Below are 19,237 nucleotides of genomic sequence, written 5' to 3' on the forward strand. Positions count from 1 at the left end.
CCTTGCAAACATTGCATCTGGCTGTTACACTGCCTTCACTTTCAATTTTATAATACTTCCAAACTCCTGACATTTCTCTGTCCCGACTCACCAGCTGAACGTAGCCTCTCGTTAGCTTACTGCTACTATTAGACACTGCGCCCTGCCCAATCTGTTGCCAGATTTGAGAGAAATAAGCAAACCAGGTCTATGAAAACGCGCCCAAAAGAAGCAACACATACATGATGTGTCATTTTAAGCCAAAACTAAGGCCTCAGGATGACTTTAAGACGTGAACATGGTCATTTTTGTTTTGGGACATTAAATAAAATAATAAAAATATTTTATAAAAAGAAAAAAAAAAATCCTGATCCGCAATTTTTTTCTCCCAATTCCGATCTTTTGAAAATCACGTGATCGGCTCCGATCCCCGATCACGTGATCGGATCGGGACATCTCTACTTCTGATACAGAAGTGACTTTCCTAAAACAGACATTTGAGTTTTTTTTTTTTTTTTTTTTTTTTAAATCAGACTTTGGTGATTTGATAGTCTAAAGTATATACGTGTACTCTATGATCTCCTCTGTGTCTGCAGCTCATTGAAGTGGCCACGATATAGCCGCCGGCCGTTTAAAACTCCGCTAACGAAGCAAGTGCAAACAGAAGCAATGACAAAGCCTATTAGCATTTCTCTGAAATGAGAGAGATTGAGGGAACAATGCCAGAGACATAACAAAAAGAGGAATTACAATGAGGGAACTGTGCTCTGAATCGGCAATGTGCACCCTGTGACGCACTGCACATCCAAAAGAGCAGACTTTATCATAAAAGCAGAGGAAAACTTAGCATAATGTAAAGATAAGAAGGAACACATGATGATAAATGACCCTGCCTGAGGATACAAACTTGATACTTGGAGAAATATGTACTTGTTTATCCTTTGATGCAAATCAATACTTGTCATAAACATGGCCGGCCCAAAGCCATTTTACTTCACTAATGACACACAAAGACAGTTGTTGATGTTTTCTTGTGCTTTCCAGCAACACATCATTTGTCTCTTACCTCTCTGCAGAAGCTGACTATGTTCTCCAAAAGCTCCTTGGCCTCGCCTTCATCATTTCGCCGCCGGGCGTCCACATGCATGCTCTCCCTCCTCTTCAGAGGCTTCACCACCTTACGGAGGGTGAGGTACTGCTGCGGTGTGTGGCACGCTGCACAGTTCTTGGACTTGAGGTCGTTGAGCAAGGTGCACGCTGGGCAGCTCCACTGTCCCACCTTCTCCTGGAGGCTCGATGAGATGATGGAGGAGGAGCTAGAGGAAGCAATAGCAGAGGAGGAGGAGGAAGGGTAGCCCCGGGCCTGTTTCCGTGCTTTATGACCCGAGGAGGAGGAAGGTGTGCAGGAGCATGACGCGGCACCGCAGTGTGTGCAGCAGCGAGGCAGGGGCTGCTCCTGAAAGCCGTGCAGCTTGGAGGAACCGCATGCCGAGCACTTGGGGGCCCCTGTGGGGTTGCGCAACGTGCACTTGGAGCAGGCCCAGGTGCTGAAGTCCGGGCTGGAGGGGCTGGCGGGGGTAAACCGTACCGACTCACAGCCCACCAGGTCAATGAGGTCAGCCCCAGCTCTGGAGGAGCGGCAGGTGTCGCACTTCGACGAGCTACCTGGGTTGGCCAGGGCACAGCTAGGGCACTTCCAGCTGGGGGCCCCTGAGGAAGCAACAGGGAGATGGGGGTTCAGCGGGTGGTCTTCTTCCTCCAAGATACTGAGGCGTTTGCTGGGGTACGAAGGTTCCTGGGGTTGTGCGTGTTTGGGCTTGGCCGGCCGCTGTGGGCCTGGCTGGGGGGGCACACCGGCTGCTGAGGGGAGGTGGGCGGGGGTGTTGGGGCCCGGGTTTGTAGGGCGCCCTGGGGGGGGCACCTCTCTCCTGCTGCGGGGCACAGGGTTGTTATGGAGGGAGGAGGAGAAGGACGTAAAAGGGGAGGCGAGGGGCTGCGAGGGGACGTTCGGAGGTTCTTGAGGGTCACAGGGGAGGGGCGGGGGGGAGTCGTCCGTTAGGTCTATAAGTAGCGGGGCAGCCCCTGCTGTGTGGACGGGAAACCCCAGTACAGGTGTGCGCACCTCAGGCACCACTAGCGACTCAGGGGGGATTTTAGGTAAAGACAGTTTCCTGGGGCCGCCACAGGCTGAGCATGACAGAGCCACGGGGGTGTTGTGGAGCGTGCAGCGAGGGCAAGCCCACCCTGAGTGATGCCCCTCCGGGACACACACCTCTCCGTTGCTCTCGGATCGGCGCAGCACTTCCTCTTTAGCCGGATGCTGTCCATGGGGCTCGAGGAGAACCATTGGGGTGACGATAGGTGTTGGAGGTTCGGAGGGAGCAGGTGGGAGGCCGTTGGCTGTGGCAGCTATGGTGGTGGTAGGGGGGGTAGGGGTGGTAGGGGAGGGTCCGAAGCCACACACGGTGCAGGCTCCGGACCCCTGGGAGTTGTTGAGCGTACAGCGGGGGCAGGCCCAGCGGTGCTCCTCGGTGCTGCTCAGACGCAGGATCTGGTTCAGGTCGGGTTTCTGGCGCGGCGCCTCACAGATGGAGCAGCGAGGGGCGACGCCGGCATTTAAGAAGGTGCAGCGTCCACACGACCACTCGCTGCCTCGAACCGCCGCTGCCATGGAGCCAGGGGAGTGAGAGTGGCTGGAAAAGAGAAAAAACTATGAGTTAAAGCAAATTCAACAACCAAATGAGTCAGGAGTACATTCTGCCAACTAGAACCGCTTAGCAATACATGCATAATAAGCAGCTCAACGATTTGAACCGTATCAGCCAGTTGGAGCAATGGTAAAGTGTTGGTTGAGCTAAACAGGAGGGAAAGAAAAAGACAGACAAAAAAGAGTGAGAGATAGAGATTTTTTTAGAAAGCCAGAGAGTGAATACTTGCTTCCAGTCAACTAAGGTGATTATCTAAAAGGCAAGAGAGGAAAGCGGAAATATCTGCGAGTGCAAGAGGAGGAGAGACAGGCAGAATTAGAGAAGAAAAATAGAGTGTGAGAGGGAAAGATTAGCCAGTGCAGGGGGAAAATCAAATCTCCCTCCTGGGGGCTGTGAGGGCAGTAAATCCATACACAATGGCCACATGATTAGAGACAGGGAGACGGCACATATATAGAGAGGAGGAGCCAGGGGAGAGGAGGCTGCCGTCGCCTCAGAATACCAAGAAAGCAATCCTTCAGTCCTCCTGACTGACACTTATTAGAATGGAAAAAACACATGGGATCTCCTCCACTTCGTATTAGCACTCCTCTCCCCTCTGACTCATAGAATGCTAATGCAGGGTAGAGGGGGGCAAATTAAGGTCATGTCAATCCAATGCCCAAATGAATTTCCTAATGAATTTTGAATGCACGACTCGATTAATTCAGGCAGGCATATTTTAGCGCTAAATCTCTTTTAATTGTGGATTTGAGGCAATTTAAAAACAACCATAAACATCTTTAACAGGGCTTCAGTGGTGTAAACAGTGCAGAGGGAAATGCGAGCAGAGGGGAACAAATCCATTTTAGACCGTTTTCAGAAGCATATATGAGAGCAATGCATCTATCTAGTCAGCTACTCGCTTGGTTTTAACACATAGTAACCTAAAGCAATCTGTTATGGCGGATTGACTTGTACATACAGTTCGTTCTGTGGGCTTGCAGTTCAGTCAATCAGAGGTATTGATAGTGGATATATTAGGGCCTTTCGGAGGGGAAGCAGCACAGTTGGATATCTCCAGAGAGCGAGTGGGGGGGGGAGTGGAGAGCGACGCCCCGAGGGATGGACGAGGTTGCTGTCTGGACAAGCCCATAAATGTCACTGTCACTCTAGCTGCTCATGTGTGAACAGCAACAGAGAGATGGTAATGTGGGAATTGCAGGGTAGCGGTGGGTTAGGTGCTAAGAGCCTGAAAAGAGCAATGCTCTTCACATTGATCTCTGAAGCAGAGGTGTTGCCCACAAAATGACCCGTGTGCTTTCAGCAAGGCTCTTTTTTCTGCAAGAGAATCAGAAATATTTTATTTATCCCCTTGGGAAATTGGATTTTGAGACAGTTGCTCCATTTTAGAAAAAATATTAAATAAAGTAAATTATTTTAAACTAAATTGACAGGAATTTATATTAAATTATAATAAGTTAAAGTGTTCTAAAATATATAATTAAATTTTTTAACAATTGCTCCATTTGAGAATAAAATTAAATAATTCAAAAATGTAATTGTATTAAAACAAAATATGTATTCAAACATAAAGAAGAGAAAAATTTATACAAAAATATATGATTCTAAATTAAATTATGAAATTATAATAAATGTAAATATGTATTCAAACGTTAAAGTAAAAATTTGCAAATTGAATCACAATATACATCATTCTATTTTGTAACTGTTGCTGCATTTTAAAATAAAATGAAATCAGATAACATTTAAATATTTCACTTTAGGTCAAACGTGTACATTGACCCACAATATATAAATATGTACAAATATGTATAATGCTATCAATTATGGAAAACCCCGTAACTGCTCTAAATGTACAGTGTAATACAGTTGTAATGCCAAAGCGCTGTGAGTATTGCACGGTTGACTAATTGCCAAAAATGCTGATGCTCCCTGTACCTATTTCCAATTAACATATTCTGATAATCCTGTTGATTTCACATTAGAGCATGTACAAATCAACCTCCCAGTGCATGTGACATTTAACTGCTGAGTAAGTAGAGAGGAGTGTAGATCCGGCTCTTCTCCTCTGCAGCACCATGAGTCCTGGCCGGCTAATTGCCCCAAGTTCAACTCCATTAAACCTTTCAAACCAGGCGAATCGTCCGAACCCAGGGGAACCTCTCACAGAAAGTCTCCTGCTCCCAACACACTGTGCTCTCCTTTCGTCAACTCTCCTCCCTAAGGTAAGGAGGAGAATGACAGCGCGCGCGGGGGGGGGGGGTCTTTGGATGTCTTTGTGTGTGCGTGGGTCCTTGCCTCTGGGTTGGTGTATGCAAGCATGACTGTATCTATTTGTAGATATAGCATAGTTGCTTGTTATATTGTCCAACAACATTTGTTTGTGTGTTTTCTCCGCCGCGAGGCAGCAACAGTATGGAAGAAGAAGTCCCAGTTCTTAATGTCAGGAGCCATTAGCTGTGGATTCATTGTCCTGGACTGCATTCAGCACTCCCTACATAAACCAGAGCCCTCTGTGTGAGGAGGAAACTCAGCCTTCTAATGAAAACAGTGAGCAAAACTAGAAAAACACATTTTTTGCGAAGACACACAAACCCTAGGAAATGAATACTTTTCTCTTTTTTGCTTAGTCTTTTATCCCAGTACTATCTGCCATGTCCCCGTGGTAGCTCTGCAATATTAAGTGTTCCAACAGTATCAGTCAAGTGTGTATTTCAAAAAGAGTGAAAATCCTTTCCCTCAAATTATTAAATATGATCTGAACATATTCCAACCATCCCCAAAGAACCTGTGCCGAGTCTCCACACTACAACACCCCCCTCACCCCTAATTGAGTTAAATGTGGTTGAATCAATTGGTGGCCCCATGCTAGCATTGATGGCACATGTTCACACCGTGCTTAGCTCTCCTGCCTATCTGAGGGCCGCAAACAGCAACGACGACGACAACAGCAGCCTCAGCGAGAGTCAAAACCTCGCGTCTGATGACAGGTTCTTCCCCTTGGCCATTTTCATAACTGTCAGGCCTCTTTTCATCTTGAGTGGGAGAGCAAAGTCACAGTGTCAGCCACATGGAGACTTTGTCAAAGCAATTGATTTGGTTCTCGGCGGAGCACAGGGATTGCAAATCCATTACGTTTCTGTCCGCAGCGAGCCAAAGTGGGAGCTTTTTAATTTAAGTGATCGCAAGGAATTTTTTAATATCTAGCTTAATTATCTCATTATTTTCAGTTGTAAGCACATCACTTATTAAATGTAAGTAACGGACGGTGAAACACTACAACCATTATACTGGGCCTCAATTAAAAAGGATACGTTGAAAGTGAAGTACACATACACACACGGTGCGCACACACACACGGTGCGCACACACACACACGCACACACACATACTGTATGAAAAGTACATGCCCGCAGCTGATGAACCATTTCAGCCGGCGATGCTTTGACCATACATAAAAAGAGGCTTTAAGTGTGCATGCTCCACTCAGGAGTGTGTACAACACACACGTACACACAGACACACCTTTTGTCCTTGGCCCTGTGCTCAGTGGAGCCGTTCTTAAAGTGCCCACTTCAGCTCCTCAGTTCCCCAGTGTCGCAGACCTGGGCGAGTAGCCAATAGCTTACAGTGAAAGAGGAAGAAGAGACCGAAATATAGCCAGTGAAGGAGAGAAAGACACCTCTGCTATAGAAAAAGCCATCGTTTTGCAATGAGGCCCTCTATGAATAAAGTACCTGTAGTCTAAATTAATTTAAGTAAGAGCATCAATGACCCCAGGCCAGTTTGTTAATGCATCAGTGGGCGTAAGATAATCATAGAGCACTTTAGCAGACTGTTACAAGGCGTGAGTGCTCTACAGCGCTCATGCTGCGGGAAAAAGTTAATTTACACAACGAAGGAAGTCCTCAGGCTTTAGATAAAAAAGGTACCTGTAGAGAAATACAGAAGGCTTTAAGAAATGTTAAGGTTAGTCCTAAAAGGCGCTGAAGTTGGCCACCTACGACTGGCCACATGGATTCGTTCCAAACACTGAACTCGGTTGCGAGATCAGATGAACGGAGTCTCGCCAGCTTCTCCCCGTGCCGCTGTGAGACATTTGGCCTTTGTGCGACAGTCCTTAGCGCTGCCTTTCCGTGGCTGGCCCCGGGTCCAGGGCCTGAAGGGAGGGCGGGATACCTTCTACTGCCATCGGAGGCAGAGTGTATCTGTTTTAAATGTTGACAGTCCATTTCCTTCATGATTAAAAATGGCAGTAGATTTGAAGTGTGTTAACAACATTCATATTCAACTACTTTTTTAAATGCCAGATCTGTTTGTGTTACATCATCATCAGATGTACAGTACACCGAGCTACAGACATGTCTTTGGTTTCATTCTAATCCAAACAACAAAGGACATGACTAACAATGAAAGAAGAATAAAAAGGACAAGATGTCATAATTCCTTTTAAACAATTCAAACACTGACAGTTACTGGCTGACTAAATGAATCCTGACATTAAACTAAGATAAAACACAGTCAGTCAGAACTTCACAGATGTTATAACATGGCCCGTTAGAAACTCAAATGTTTCTCAAAGCCTTCACTTTAGCACAAGGAATCACACGGATTGCCTCAATCCTGACATATTATTGTCCACTCTATTTTCTCGGTGCCCTTTAGACTCGTCAGCAATAATATAATTACACTTCCAAACGTCTTATCTCACATGCTATGTGTATCTGAGAGCAGCGTACCAAGTGAACATCCTGGTATGACAGACAAAAAACTCCCAACTCTAATGCTTATCTTGTCCAAAGCGTTCTGTGTTAGAGTTTTACTCACTACAGGGTTTACTTTGAGGGTTTGTGACTCTGCAGACCGTTTACATGCATAAAAAGCTACATAACACACAAGGGGACGGGTAATAACCGGAGAAGCATGACATGGGACCTTTAAGTATTTCTATAGAACATTTAAATGGCAAACTAGCTCATCAGTGGCTGGGTTTGGTTCTTCTACTTAATAATGCAGCCTATCCATTCAGTGTTGGGTAATTGTAGCTAGCTAGACTTTTGCACCAACAGAAAAACCCTAAAATATGTTTTCAAACAGATTTATATAACCAACCGAACATATTGCTATGAACAATTGAAAAAAAACGTAGTTAATTTAGTATTTTTTGATGATCAACTCATTTGTTTAAACCATTAATGAATCATTTATAATTTCAAGCTAAAACATCAAACATGTTTTACATATGTTAAGCCTTAGATTATTGCCAATTGAATTTCTTGGATGCAACTACGGTAGTTAGAGCAATTTTAAGACACTCACGTTGGGTCAATTAACCCTAATACATTATCAATAGGGTAATCAATAATGCAGATGAACAGACACCATCTTACGTCCATGCTAACGCTGCAAAACACATTTTCTTTTCCTGCTAGCCTCAAGGTTGCCATTGCAATCAGTTGCATTGCAGTTTAATGTATAAGTACATTGATGTTTACGTAATGTAATAAGGCCTACATTGTAAATGCTTTCGCCATTTTCTTTTTCTACTTCCGTTGATTCCTCTTAAGATTTCAGTCATATGGTTATAAGGTATTTTATTTGTTATTTGAACTTATTGATGACCAGATTTGCAACATTAGTTAACAGCGATTACTAATAGGTTGTGAGGGTGGAAAAGTGCAGGTCTGACTGATTTGAACTGCCTGTGCGTTGGTTCCAGATGTAACCCCTACACAAACAAATAAAATGAGTCACTCCTCTAATAAATATTTACTACCGCAGTTTTGAATGGACGCAGGGCGATAGCCGGAGACGTAGATACTTTAGCTTATAAAATGTTTATGTTGCACTTATGTTGTTACTGTGCACTTTATGATGGACCTGTTTAATAGCTGCAACCCTAGAAATGACGGGGACGCAGGGAGGGATTTCCATAACTACCAGCTACAAGGGCATTACTCAGGTTTTTTTTCAGAGCCCTGGCATTACAGTTTTTTTACTTTATCTGATCACTAGCCGACAGAACGATGATGCACTGCTTGTTATTAGATCAGAGAAGCGGTACAAAAAGAGAAAGGATAATGAGTGTCAAAACATTCGGCTGCATCTGAACACACCCAGAAAACTCGGGGATTAGATCAGCGCTTTCACACATTCTCCATCACACTTGAGGAATCAAACGAGGAAAGACTCTTTTTTCAGCCCTTTAGTCATGAATGCAGTCTGTCTGCCGCAGTTTTAACTCGAAAAAAGATTTTGTTTATCGCTTGATTGTGGGATTTTTCTCGCTTGTAGGATGAGAGCACTTAAAAGTTATTTTTCCCTGAGCAAGAATTCCTTCCCGGTTTTCAGAAGAGCCGATAAGTCAGGGTCAAAGACTTGACGATTAACTTTAACAGCCTCAGTTCTACCTGGCAAGCATTATGTTGTGGCATGAATATGACTCATTACTCAACACTGACGGCTTCTCCGGAATTCATTAAACCCAACATGATGGAGTCGAGTCCATGACTGCAACTTAGCTGAGAGGCAGATAAACAGTTTCTACTGTGACATGTTGAGACAGACTTGATGATTTGACACAAAGGATCGAGGACAGTGGCGCCTTAGTCATAGAGGACAGGCCAACTGCATAATTGGTTAGTTTTGATGCAGAGGACACTTTTTAATTAGGTTTTTGGAGAATAGGTATATAAAATGTTGGCACAAAAACTCCTACCGTAGCAAATTAGACAAAGGGTCTTTTGAAAAAGTGCCGAGACATTCCTCCATAAACATGGCTGATGATATACACTATAAAAATGTAAACATCACAAGAAGAATGTGACGCTGTAGAACACAAGGGTGTTGTTGTATAGACGTTATGTTTCATGGTAATAGCATGCATGAAGACATCTGAGTGTGGTTATGTGTTTTATGAGAGCAACTTGTTGTTTTAATGCAAGCCAGAACCCAGATGCTCACGGACCTCATGATCAAGGCCTCAAACCCCAGGACTCATTTCAAAATAAGAGATGATATAACAGTGTTGAACAAAAGATACTAATACTTCAAACACTGGCCAAAAGGGGGGAAGAGAGAGAAGCTTCTGACCTCTAGCTGTGCCCTCAGTGAATATTTTAAGACCGGAGCTCATTTTTGACGAGTGAATGTGTCGATGGTGGAGACAGCTTCAGACATTTGAATCTTTAAACAGAGGAAACTGTCTGACTGGGTTTCAGGAGACATCAGTAGCACAGAAAAGACCGTGAGCAAGGAGGAAGCTCCGGAGTCACGGAGGAAGAAGAGGGAGGAATGGAAAGGGCACGATGTTACAGCCAACGCTCTGATTATCTGAACTTCCTGCGGGCACCCAAACATATAGGGCAGGGTCACTGCTGCTGACACAGTACTGCCTTCAGCCGGAGGGGAACTTCTTAGACAGGCAGCGCAGAAAGGAGCTCTACTTCCTGTTTCAAAGATACAAATTCAACTCCACGAAGGCAGACTTCTTGCCAAGAGGTTCCTGAAGCTCCCTGGCTTTTATCTGACTGACATCAATAAACACTGACATGAATAATCAGCGTGTTATGTGTTCCTCCAGAGGTGTAATTTGCCAGCACATGTTTCTTTCCGTGTGTGAGGCTGCCATGTGTGGTCTTATCTAGGGCCCGATAGAATTAGGTTACAGAACATATGCTACAGATTTCCATGGCAACAGGAGTGGTGGGGATCTGGAAACATGTCAGATTCAGGGCCAATAGGCTGTTTTTTTCTTGCCGCATCGATGCTCTGTTTTCCAAAGAAAGCCACACTGTGAGACAAAGCATGCGTGCCAAATCTATCCGGGTGGCTCGGGGACTGTCCCTGACGCTACCCTGTCTTCACCAGACAGGCAATAGCCGGGGAGGACGTGCTGAAATAATTCAGACATAAACACGGCCACTGAGCACTGGCTGAATCCAAGTGGACCCGTTTTAATCCAATTAAAGAGAGGGGAGCCAGTGGAATGGAGCTGCGATAAACACTATCATCCATCATGCTGGGACAGTGGAGAGCCGGGGATCGACTCTGGAGAGAGCAGACTCCAACTGTAAGGGCTCCAAAGGCCATGTGCAAAAGGAACCCAGCAGCACTTCAGGGCTGAGATCAAAATGAAGCACAGTCACATTGTTTACTTAAACAATAATAGGATAATAATACTGTGTTGCTGCTTTTAAAATGAAAACAATTAGACACAACAACACCCCATCTTCATCTGCTCAGTGGGTTGTAATGCTGAGTGAAACTTCACAGTTGATTCAGTACACACAAACACTTCCAAAAGTCAATGGGGTCGCTGCTGGATGAAAACAAATTGAAAATACCCAAGGACAACACTGTTCCTGCAGTCTCCAAGCTAGGAGACATGGGAAAAGAAACGTTTTATGGGACAATATATTTGAGAATAAACTGTACGAGAACGCCTGAAGTTAAGCTTGGCTCATAGTGTTCTGTTGTTTCTATATTTCATGCTCTGTCACAGCTCAGCAAAGCTTGCCTAACATTATTAGGCTCACTCAGCAGTGTGTGTGTGTATATGTGCATAAGACTGCAAGTCAGTGTGTGTGTGAGACAGAGGGGGAAGATACGAGGGCATGTTCCAAGTGCTGCTGCACACTGTTTCTAAAACATCTATTGTCAGGATATGTGTGTGTGTGCCCTTTGCCTCCCAGCAGGAGACTGAACGGTGTGTATCTCTGCATGTCTGCCTGTGTTTATGTGCTCAGCTGACTGAGGTGGAGTCTGATGTGTGATGAGGACAGAGGCTTATTGCTAGGGGTTTCACCAACTAATCGACTAGTCGACAACCTTTACCACTAGTCGGCGCTGTAGGCCCTAGTCGACTAGTCGTGAAAAAAATTGAGGTAAACGAGGTGCTGCAAAATGCTCCAAAACACGTCCGACATTCTTATGTATGGCAGTACTTCAACGAAGATGTAACCAACTCCACAGTGAAGTGTCAGTTGTGTACAGCTGTACTGAAGTACAATACAAATGCATCTGCTATGCGCAACCATCTGAAGATGAGACACCCGCTGCCGACAGCTAGCACTAGCAGTAATGCTAGCACCAGTGAGCAACGGACCGGCGTCAGCACTGAACAGAGGCAAACGAACAGCAAGAAAACACGGGTCAACAGTGATGCGGATGATGAGCTACGGGATTACTGCCAGCGGACACCGCATATCCCCACAATGGATAATCCACTGGAGTGGTGGGCAGAAAACGTGCACCGCTTCCCCCGCTTTCGAGGAGCTACCTGGCTATTCCAGCCACAAGCACCCCGAGTGAGAGGGTTTTTTCCCTGGCAGGCAACACTGTCACCCGAAAGCGGTCAAGCCTCCTTCCCTCACATGTCGATACGTTGGTGTTCAAACCAAACCAAAAATATGGAAAGGTGGACGTTATCGTGGAGGACAGCGAATAAAGTGTTGCGCACTGGATTTACGTGGCATTTATGTAAACAAGAGTTTTTTGCTGTCAATTTTGGTGAGTCCAGTTACTGTTTGTTATTTACTTAGCCATGTAACACAAATTAAAATGCAGTGTTTAATGTTACTGTATGAGTTCCAATATAAAATACAGTTGTACACCTCTCTTTGTGTGTCTTTATTATGACGTAACGACTAGTCGACTAGTCGACTACTATTTTGAAAAATGTGTCGACTAGTAAATATTGGTAGTTGTGAAACCCCTACTTATTGCTACAGAGATGCACAAACTAGGGCTGCTCGATTATGGCAAAAATCATAATCTCGATTATTTGGGTCAATAATTGATATCACGATTATTAAAAACGATTATCCATTTACTTTGAAAACATCAATTTATTGAAAAAAAAAAATGTCAACAGTATGTTTTTAACAGTTGATTACCCTGAACTTTAAGTATAATTCAACTGAAAAACCAAAAAAAAAGAAAGTAATAATAATAATGAAAAAATATCGTTTATTTCGATTACGTTCTTTTCGTAATCGTTGCAAGCCATAAATCGTAATTGCGATTAAAATACGATTAATTGAGCAGCCCTAGCACAAACGCTAAGAGTTGACTATGATGCAAAACTACACTGACAGGAGCTGCTGAGTTGAATTAATGCATGGTGCTATGGTTGATGGAACTGTTTAAAGATGGGATGAAAATAGCCTTTCCTATATTTTAAAACTCTTCGAGGAGTAAGTTGAGACTGCCTTGACGGTTAAATGTAGAGCAACTGTAAAGAAAGCATTGACAGCAACAAGCAGGAATAAAGAAATATGAAAGCCCAACAGGAGACTGACGCTGAATAAATAATGACATCCATTGAGGGGAAATGTGATCGGGCTCTCTGAAAATCAATAACTAACAACCGGACCGTGACGCCCTGAGTGACTCAGCAACAACTTCAATACACTACAGGCGGTCGATAACAAGTGCCTGTTCTCATTCAGGGAGACATGACCCAACAAAGCTGAAGGAAAACTGGAAAACGCTTCTAAACAAGTTTCCGTGAGGGCGTTGGAGAAGATCATCCTTTGGAAGAAAGTCAGTCAAAAGTGCTGGATGAGCTGCACATTCAAACTAAGCTCCTTACACACTGCTGATAGGCCTTTCACTGTGTTCACAGTGACTCAGAAGGCAGAGACTGGAACAATGGATTATTGCAGCAGTCTTGAAATACTGTAACTGAATACATCTTTTTTTTCTGCAGTCAATACTGACAAAACAAGCGAGTATGAAAAGGATGTCTCTTCCTTTAATAGTTTACTCTGATAGGCGTAAACCATGAGCAATTACACAGCTCCTGCTAGCTCAATATGAAGTTTGTTCTTAGGGAAACTTTTAATAGTGAATACAAGGAGTATCATTCTCACACAAATAAAAAATAGAAGCAAGGTGTGTCTAGCAATATGTAAAAAGAGATTGTATTCAGTTTTTAATCATTATCAAAAAGGAATAAAACGAAATTAAAGCTTGTTTTAAAGCCTGGTAAAAACGTGTGGCGGTAAAACGTGTCCTATAATTACGCTAGAGCTGTTTTCATTGGTCTAAAAGAAGTCAGGTCAATCTATGTGTCCAGACAATCCTCTCAGCTCTGCTTGGAGTGTAGCACACTGACAGCTGTTCTAGGAGGATCCAATGGGCTGGGATTTTGGTTTTCAAATCCGGCTTAACCAAAATGTTGGTGCGTCAGATAAAAAACATCAAAATACAGGCTTTGATTAGATAAGCTTAAGTGAAACAGGGGATTTGATCCATTTCTCTAAGGTTATTGTTACTGTAAGCATTTCTAAAAGCCTGTGGGAGAGAAAGTAGTACCTTTCTCAAATGATGTACAGTTTACAACACTGTGTTCAAATACTGAAGCCAAGACAAGAGCCCCGGAAATAATGCCACTCACAGTCGCAGCTTTTCATTCCCGTGAAATACAACACCACGTCTCATTCCACCGGGGCCATCCCTATCAGCTGGCCCGCCTCCCTGTGCACTCATCTGAGAAACGTGTTGGCACCCTGCTGAGGGGACACTGCTGGCTCTTACCTGCGCTCCCGGTGAGGCAGAGGGTGCTGCTGCTGACGGGTGATGAAGGTGGTGCCCCACACCGGGCTGCTGTGGCTGTTCCTGAGCCAGCCCACGGGGGGCGAGGACGGGTACGGGGTGCTGCGGAAGCCATGGTCCGACTCTGTCTCTGCAGTCAGAGATGAGGCCGAGCTCCCCATCACCACGGCGATAGGGGGAAATAGTCTTGGAAGATGTTTGTTTAGCTTTTGGCTAAAGCACGAATGTTGACAAGGGATCCACACGTGTACTCAGTGAGACAAACTGAGATACATTGAGACTAAAGGGGTTCTTTGGAGCTTATCATGTGTTTGTATTCGCTGTAAACCTTCTGCCATTTTTTTCTTAAAGACCTCCAAGTTTGCAAGGTAAAGAAAAAACTACAGCAACAGGGAATTAAAGATATAGAAAAATGTAACTTGCAGGTGGCTCAGTATGCAGGAGGGGTGTCCCACAGTGCACGGGGAAAGAAGTTCTCAATCTAAATAGTAATGTGATGCGTGTCGCACTGATTCCCATTCAGCATTCGCTCTCAGAGAGGAAGAAATGCAATTTGCTCACAGCAAAGGCTCGTAATTCTCCCTCTTGTAGACTCTAAGCTTGTAACACTCTGCACCATGTCTTGCCACTCATAATTCCTCCCGCATTCCTTCTGACACATCTCCCCAGTCTGTGCAGTCTCATGCCTGGGTCCCAGTGTCTTTGCACATGCTCAGGAAAACAATCAGGACAAGATGGGAAGCAGAAGTAAATGGTCTTTCAGCATCTCAGCAGTTTAAGGTAACACCTCCAGGACAGCACAAACGCTTTATGATCCATAAAGACAGCTGATAGTGATGGTAGCATGGATCTTGCAGGAATAAAAGTCATAATAAATATATCCACGGATTCATTTACAATGCGGGAACTGGAGGAAATCAATGCATTGCATTTGCTGGGAAGGGTGTTGGCAAAACTACAAGAATGCTAATATCCAAGTCTCATGTTTCAGACATCCAGTCAGAGTAACAGCTGCTGTGAAAGTTTCCCAGTAAAACACCCCAGATGCGTTTCTCCAGCTGGATGAAAAGTCATATTGGGGAGGTCTTTCTCAGGGGGTTAAAAAAAAAAAAGGGAAAAAAGGAATCACTTCACAACCTCAACAGTTACCAAAGCATGAAAATGTTCAGCAGCAAGTTCTGTTTAAATCCGACCAAATACCGGAGAGGGATGTTCCGTTCGGGGCTGCGGTGCTCTGCCAGAGATGATCCGAGTTTCCGCTGCTGTCTGAGGCTTAATTTCTGTCTGATCCCCGCGCCGAGGCCGGCCAGTCTAGTTCATCAACTTGCTCTGAGATTCATGTGGACTTGCCGGGCGGTCATAGCGAGGCTCTCTACAAGCGGAGGAAACAAGTATCGCACCATTTGCCTGCATGTTTTGACAAGTATCGATCGCCGGTAAAAGCCCTGAGGCAAAAGTCTAAGGAGGGCGATATTCCGTGTATTGGTTATAAATTAATCATCGATTCAATTTAGCCCTCACTGCAAAGCATTACTTGGGTAAAAGAAAAGGTGTTCCACACAGCGGTACTGAGGCCACACAGGCTTTAAGCAACGCCAAAATAGCCGAAGAGGTCTCATCCAGGAAGCAGTACTAACACGCAAATGTCACCATCTTCCACCGGGTCCACCCCCAGCCTGCGTTTATCTCATATTTCCTGCGATTGGACTGTAGATGCTGAGGCTTATATTAGGCACCATCCTCGCTCCAGTCCCGCTGTCGCCTGCTCACACTGTAAAGCTGCTCCATCCCGTTTTAATGGCTCCATTTTGGGCACGTTATTTGCTGTACCCGCTATGTGTTTTTTTTTTCTTCCTCAGGCTTTAATTCTCCCTCACTGGTAGCATGAGCACAGTGGCCGAGGATGCAATCTCCTCCTATAACAGCGGATTACCGGAGTGTCAGAAGGGCGCATGCGCATTGGCTGACAGAGAGGAGCTGGGAGGCTGCGTTCAAGAGATTTAAATAAACCTCAATAGAGAGTCGTGGGGATCTCACTCTTTATTGTGAATAGGATCCCAGTGGTGGATGAAGTATTCAGATGTTAGTCAAAGTACAAAAACGTTACTGTTAAATTACTTCATTCATGTAAAAGTCCTGCATTCAAAATCTTACTTAACTAAAAGTAGCTACCAAAGTATCATCAGATACATGTACTTAAAGTATTAAAAGTAATCATTGTGCAGAAAAATTGCCTTTATGTGAGTATGTAATAATATGTGACATTTTTAAATAATTTAAGAAAGTATTTTACTGTTGTAGAAAAACAAAGTTCTGATTTACTTTTTGTAAAATATTTCAATAATTGTTTCCTCCTTTCTGTTTAAAGTAGCCAAAGCTGTTTAACAATTGTAGGGCAGTAACATTACATTGTTTACTTTTAAATGTTGTGGAATAGAAGTATACACTATCATTACATGGAAATACTCTAAAGTACAAGTACCTCAAAATTGTACCCGAGTACAAACAGTACTTGAGTCAATGTACTTAATTGCTTCCTCGAAGCAGGCTGGGCAGGGTGACGCATCATTAGGAAAACACAACATGTATTGTTTACACATCACATGTCACGCTCACACAGTAACCTTAATGTTTCTTTGTTTTCATATGGGTTCCTAGGGGAATAAAGTTAGCTTTCAGTGCCAGAGGAGGAAGTGAAGGGTTAAGAAGAAGACAGTGGTGACTGACTGCAACACTCATCATTGCTCAACTGTCCCTGCACATTACTGAGATAAGACTTCAAACTTTCCCTCTCCTCCCTCTTCCACTTCACATCCCTTTGCTGACCTCTTTTCTGATCCTTCATGTTCTCCCTCTCCCTCTCTGAAATCAGTGTTCACCAGCTCACTGCATAAAGCACAAGCTAACATGGCATGAAACTAGTCATGCAACATAATTTTTTTAAGGTACTTTAATGCACCTAGAAGCGGGTTAACCATTAGCTGTGAACTACAAATGCAGTTCAAAGCTGGTTTCGCAGCCAGGTCATTTGTCAGGAACTCTGCTTAGTTTCACAGTAAGGGCGTGTTCTTAATGCACAGTTCCAAAAAACGACTCCTGTTTCCTTGTTACACGTGTTGAGACACAAACTGGTTTGTCTTTCAATGAAATTCCAGAAAACAGTAGAGGCTAAGATATGCAAAACGTTGCTGACGTGCATCTTAAGTCCTACCCTAGTTTCAGAGTGTATGGCTGGAGTTGTAAAGAATGTTTCATACAGAAAGCTTGACACAAACAGCTTACTTGTTTTTGTTATACAATGCCATTGAATGACCAAAGCAAATGTGGGTTGTGCAATCACATTTGAGGGGTTTAAATTTAGCCTCACCATGTCACAGCATGTACACAATTCAAAAGCAGTGGGGAAAAGACCAACAAAAACTGAATTGCGAAAGCAGGTCGTAGACATGGGAAAGCAGAAACCACACTACAAAAAGTGGACTATGTCCCTTTTGTTAAGGGTGCACCTGTCCAACTGGGCCACCTGTCCCTCTGTGTCAGCTGCTGTGTCTCTGGGTGCCGATTTATAGTCAGAGCCAGAGAGTGAGAGAGATTACATTTCATTTATTTTCTCCAGGGACATACAGGGGGAATGGGGGAATAAGGGAAAGGGGGGATGTGAGCTGATTTCACGGCGGTACATTGTAAGTCATCTCTACACAACCCAAAAGTCTTGACTGTTACACACAAAGTGACAATTCTCATAGCAGAACACAAATTATTGGACTGCAGTTCACTACCATCCAAATCAAGAAAACCTATAAGATGTTATTTTGCTTTTACAACCAAATCTTATATAATATAAGGGAATATCAGGCCTCAGATGTTCATGTTCCTGACCTTGCACTTTGACCTGACCATCTCCCATTAAACAGAGACCTAGAAGAAACATGTTATTGTGTTATCCTGTTGTGCAGTGAAGCAGGCGGGAATAACATGAACTCCACTGCCCGTCATGTGAAACCCTGTTTAAATACGAAGCAGTGTCACATAATCGATCTATTTGTGTCCACAGTGTAAGCCTGTGAGCCCTGTAACTGCCAACAACGTTAGCTACACAGTGCTGCCAGATGAAAACGGAACAATCCCATTGAGACAGCGCGAACCGGGGACGCCGGGGACCTTGTAAACAAAGACACTCTTATTCAATCATTTGGTCGACGTTAATGACGCGGCACCACAACCGTGTACTTCCTCAAGTCTACAAACAAATCGGTTATTCTTACCTTAAATCGGTCGAAGGGGAATTATGCCTGTTTTCCAATCGTCTGTGCGTTAACTTTTCGCAGCCATGGAGACGATAAGTTCCTCCCGGGTTGTACTTTAGCCACCGTAACCTCTCCAGGCTCTAGCTTCGCGCTGTCCGCTGCTTCCGCATGTTTCACACATGTGTGACAAACACGTTACATGTACAGTTAGCTTTCCACTTCGTCAGGTATTCACGAGACTGATGCGACCGTGGAGGTTTACCTCTTACAGCCCAGGAAGGAAGGGGAATCTCCAAGGAGCAAATAGAGAACGCACGTACGTCAAATGCTTAGCGGGTGTTTCACGTTCCTTGCAGACGCACGTAAGCGTACGTAAAGTCCATTCAGGAATGCGAGGGTAGAAAACTCAACTTCCCGTGTTCAACACGGATATTTTAAACTAGGATATCCGGGTATGAGTGTCGTCACCAGTCTATGGTCGTCACCTATGACAGATATCAACCAAATAAAATATATTTGTATCTAAATCAAATGTTCTACATTTCTACTTAGAATTACAACAATATGGCACCACTATTGATAGAATGTATAAGAAGAAGGAAATCAAAACCAAATCAGTATTTGATACATATATTTTTCCTACCGTTTGTTTGCTAATTTTCTATCTATTTGTTTTACTTTATCTTTATTTATTTATTGTTGTACTTTTTCACTCTGTATGTGAAACTGTGTAACCCTGAT

At 44.0% G+C, this 19,237-nt stretch overlaps 1 protein-coding gene across 2 annotated transcripts in view; it reads right to left on the minus strand.

Moving 5' to 3' along the window:
* Positions 1-18,816, minus strand: part of capn15 (calpain 15) — a 40,632-nt gene extending 21,816 nt beyond the window's left edge. Inside the window, exons 1-2 of one of the 2 annotated variants that reach the window (XM_010776187.1) lie at positions 18,515-18,816; positions 1,046-2,672 (exon numbers count right to left, since the gene is read on the minus strand). In XM_010776187.1, the coding sequence (XP_010774489.1) occupies positions 1,046-2,650 (1,605 nt within the window). In that variant the 5' untranslated portion in view covers positions 2,651-2,672; positions 18,515-18,816. Of the gene's footprint in view, positions 1-1,045; positions 2,673-14,231; positions 15,131-18,514 lie in introns of those variants that run through there. The other variant, XM_010776186.1, reaches the window with a different exon arrangement.
* Positions 18,817-19,237: the final 421 nt, after the last annotated feature.

Source organism: Notothenia coriiceps, unplaced genomic scaffold (genome assembly GCF_000735185.1).
Source record: "Notothenia coriiceps isolate Sejong01 unplaced genomic scaffold, NC01 NC01_scaffold00016819, whole genome shotgun sequence".
Lineage (NCBI taxonomy): Eukaryota > Metazoa > Chordata > Actinopteri > Perciformes > Nototheniidae > Notothenia > Notothenia coriiceps.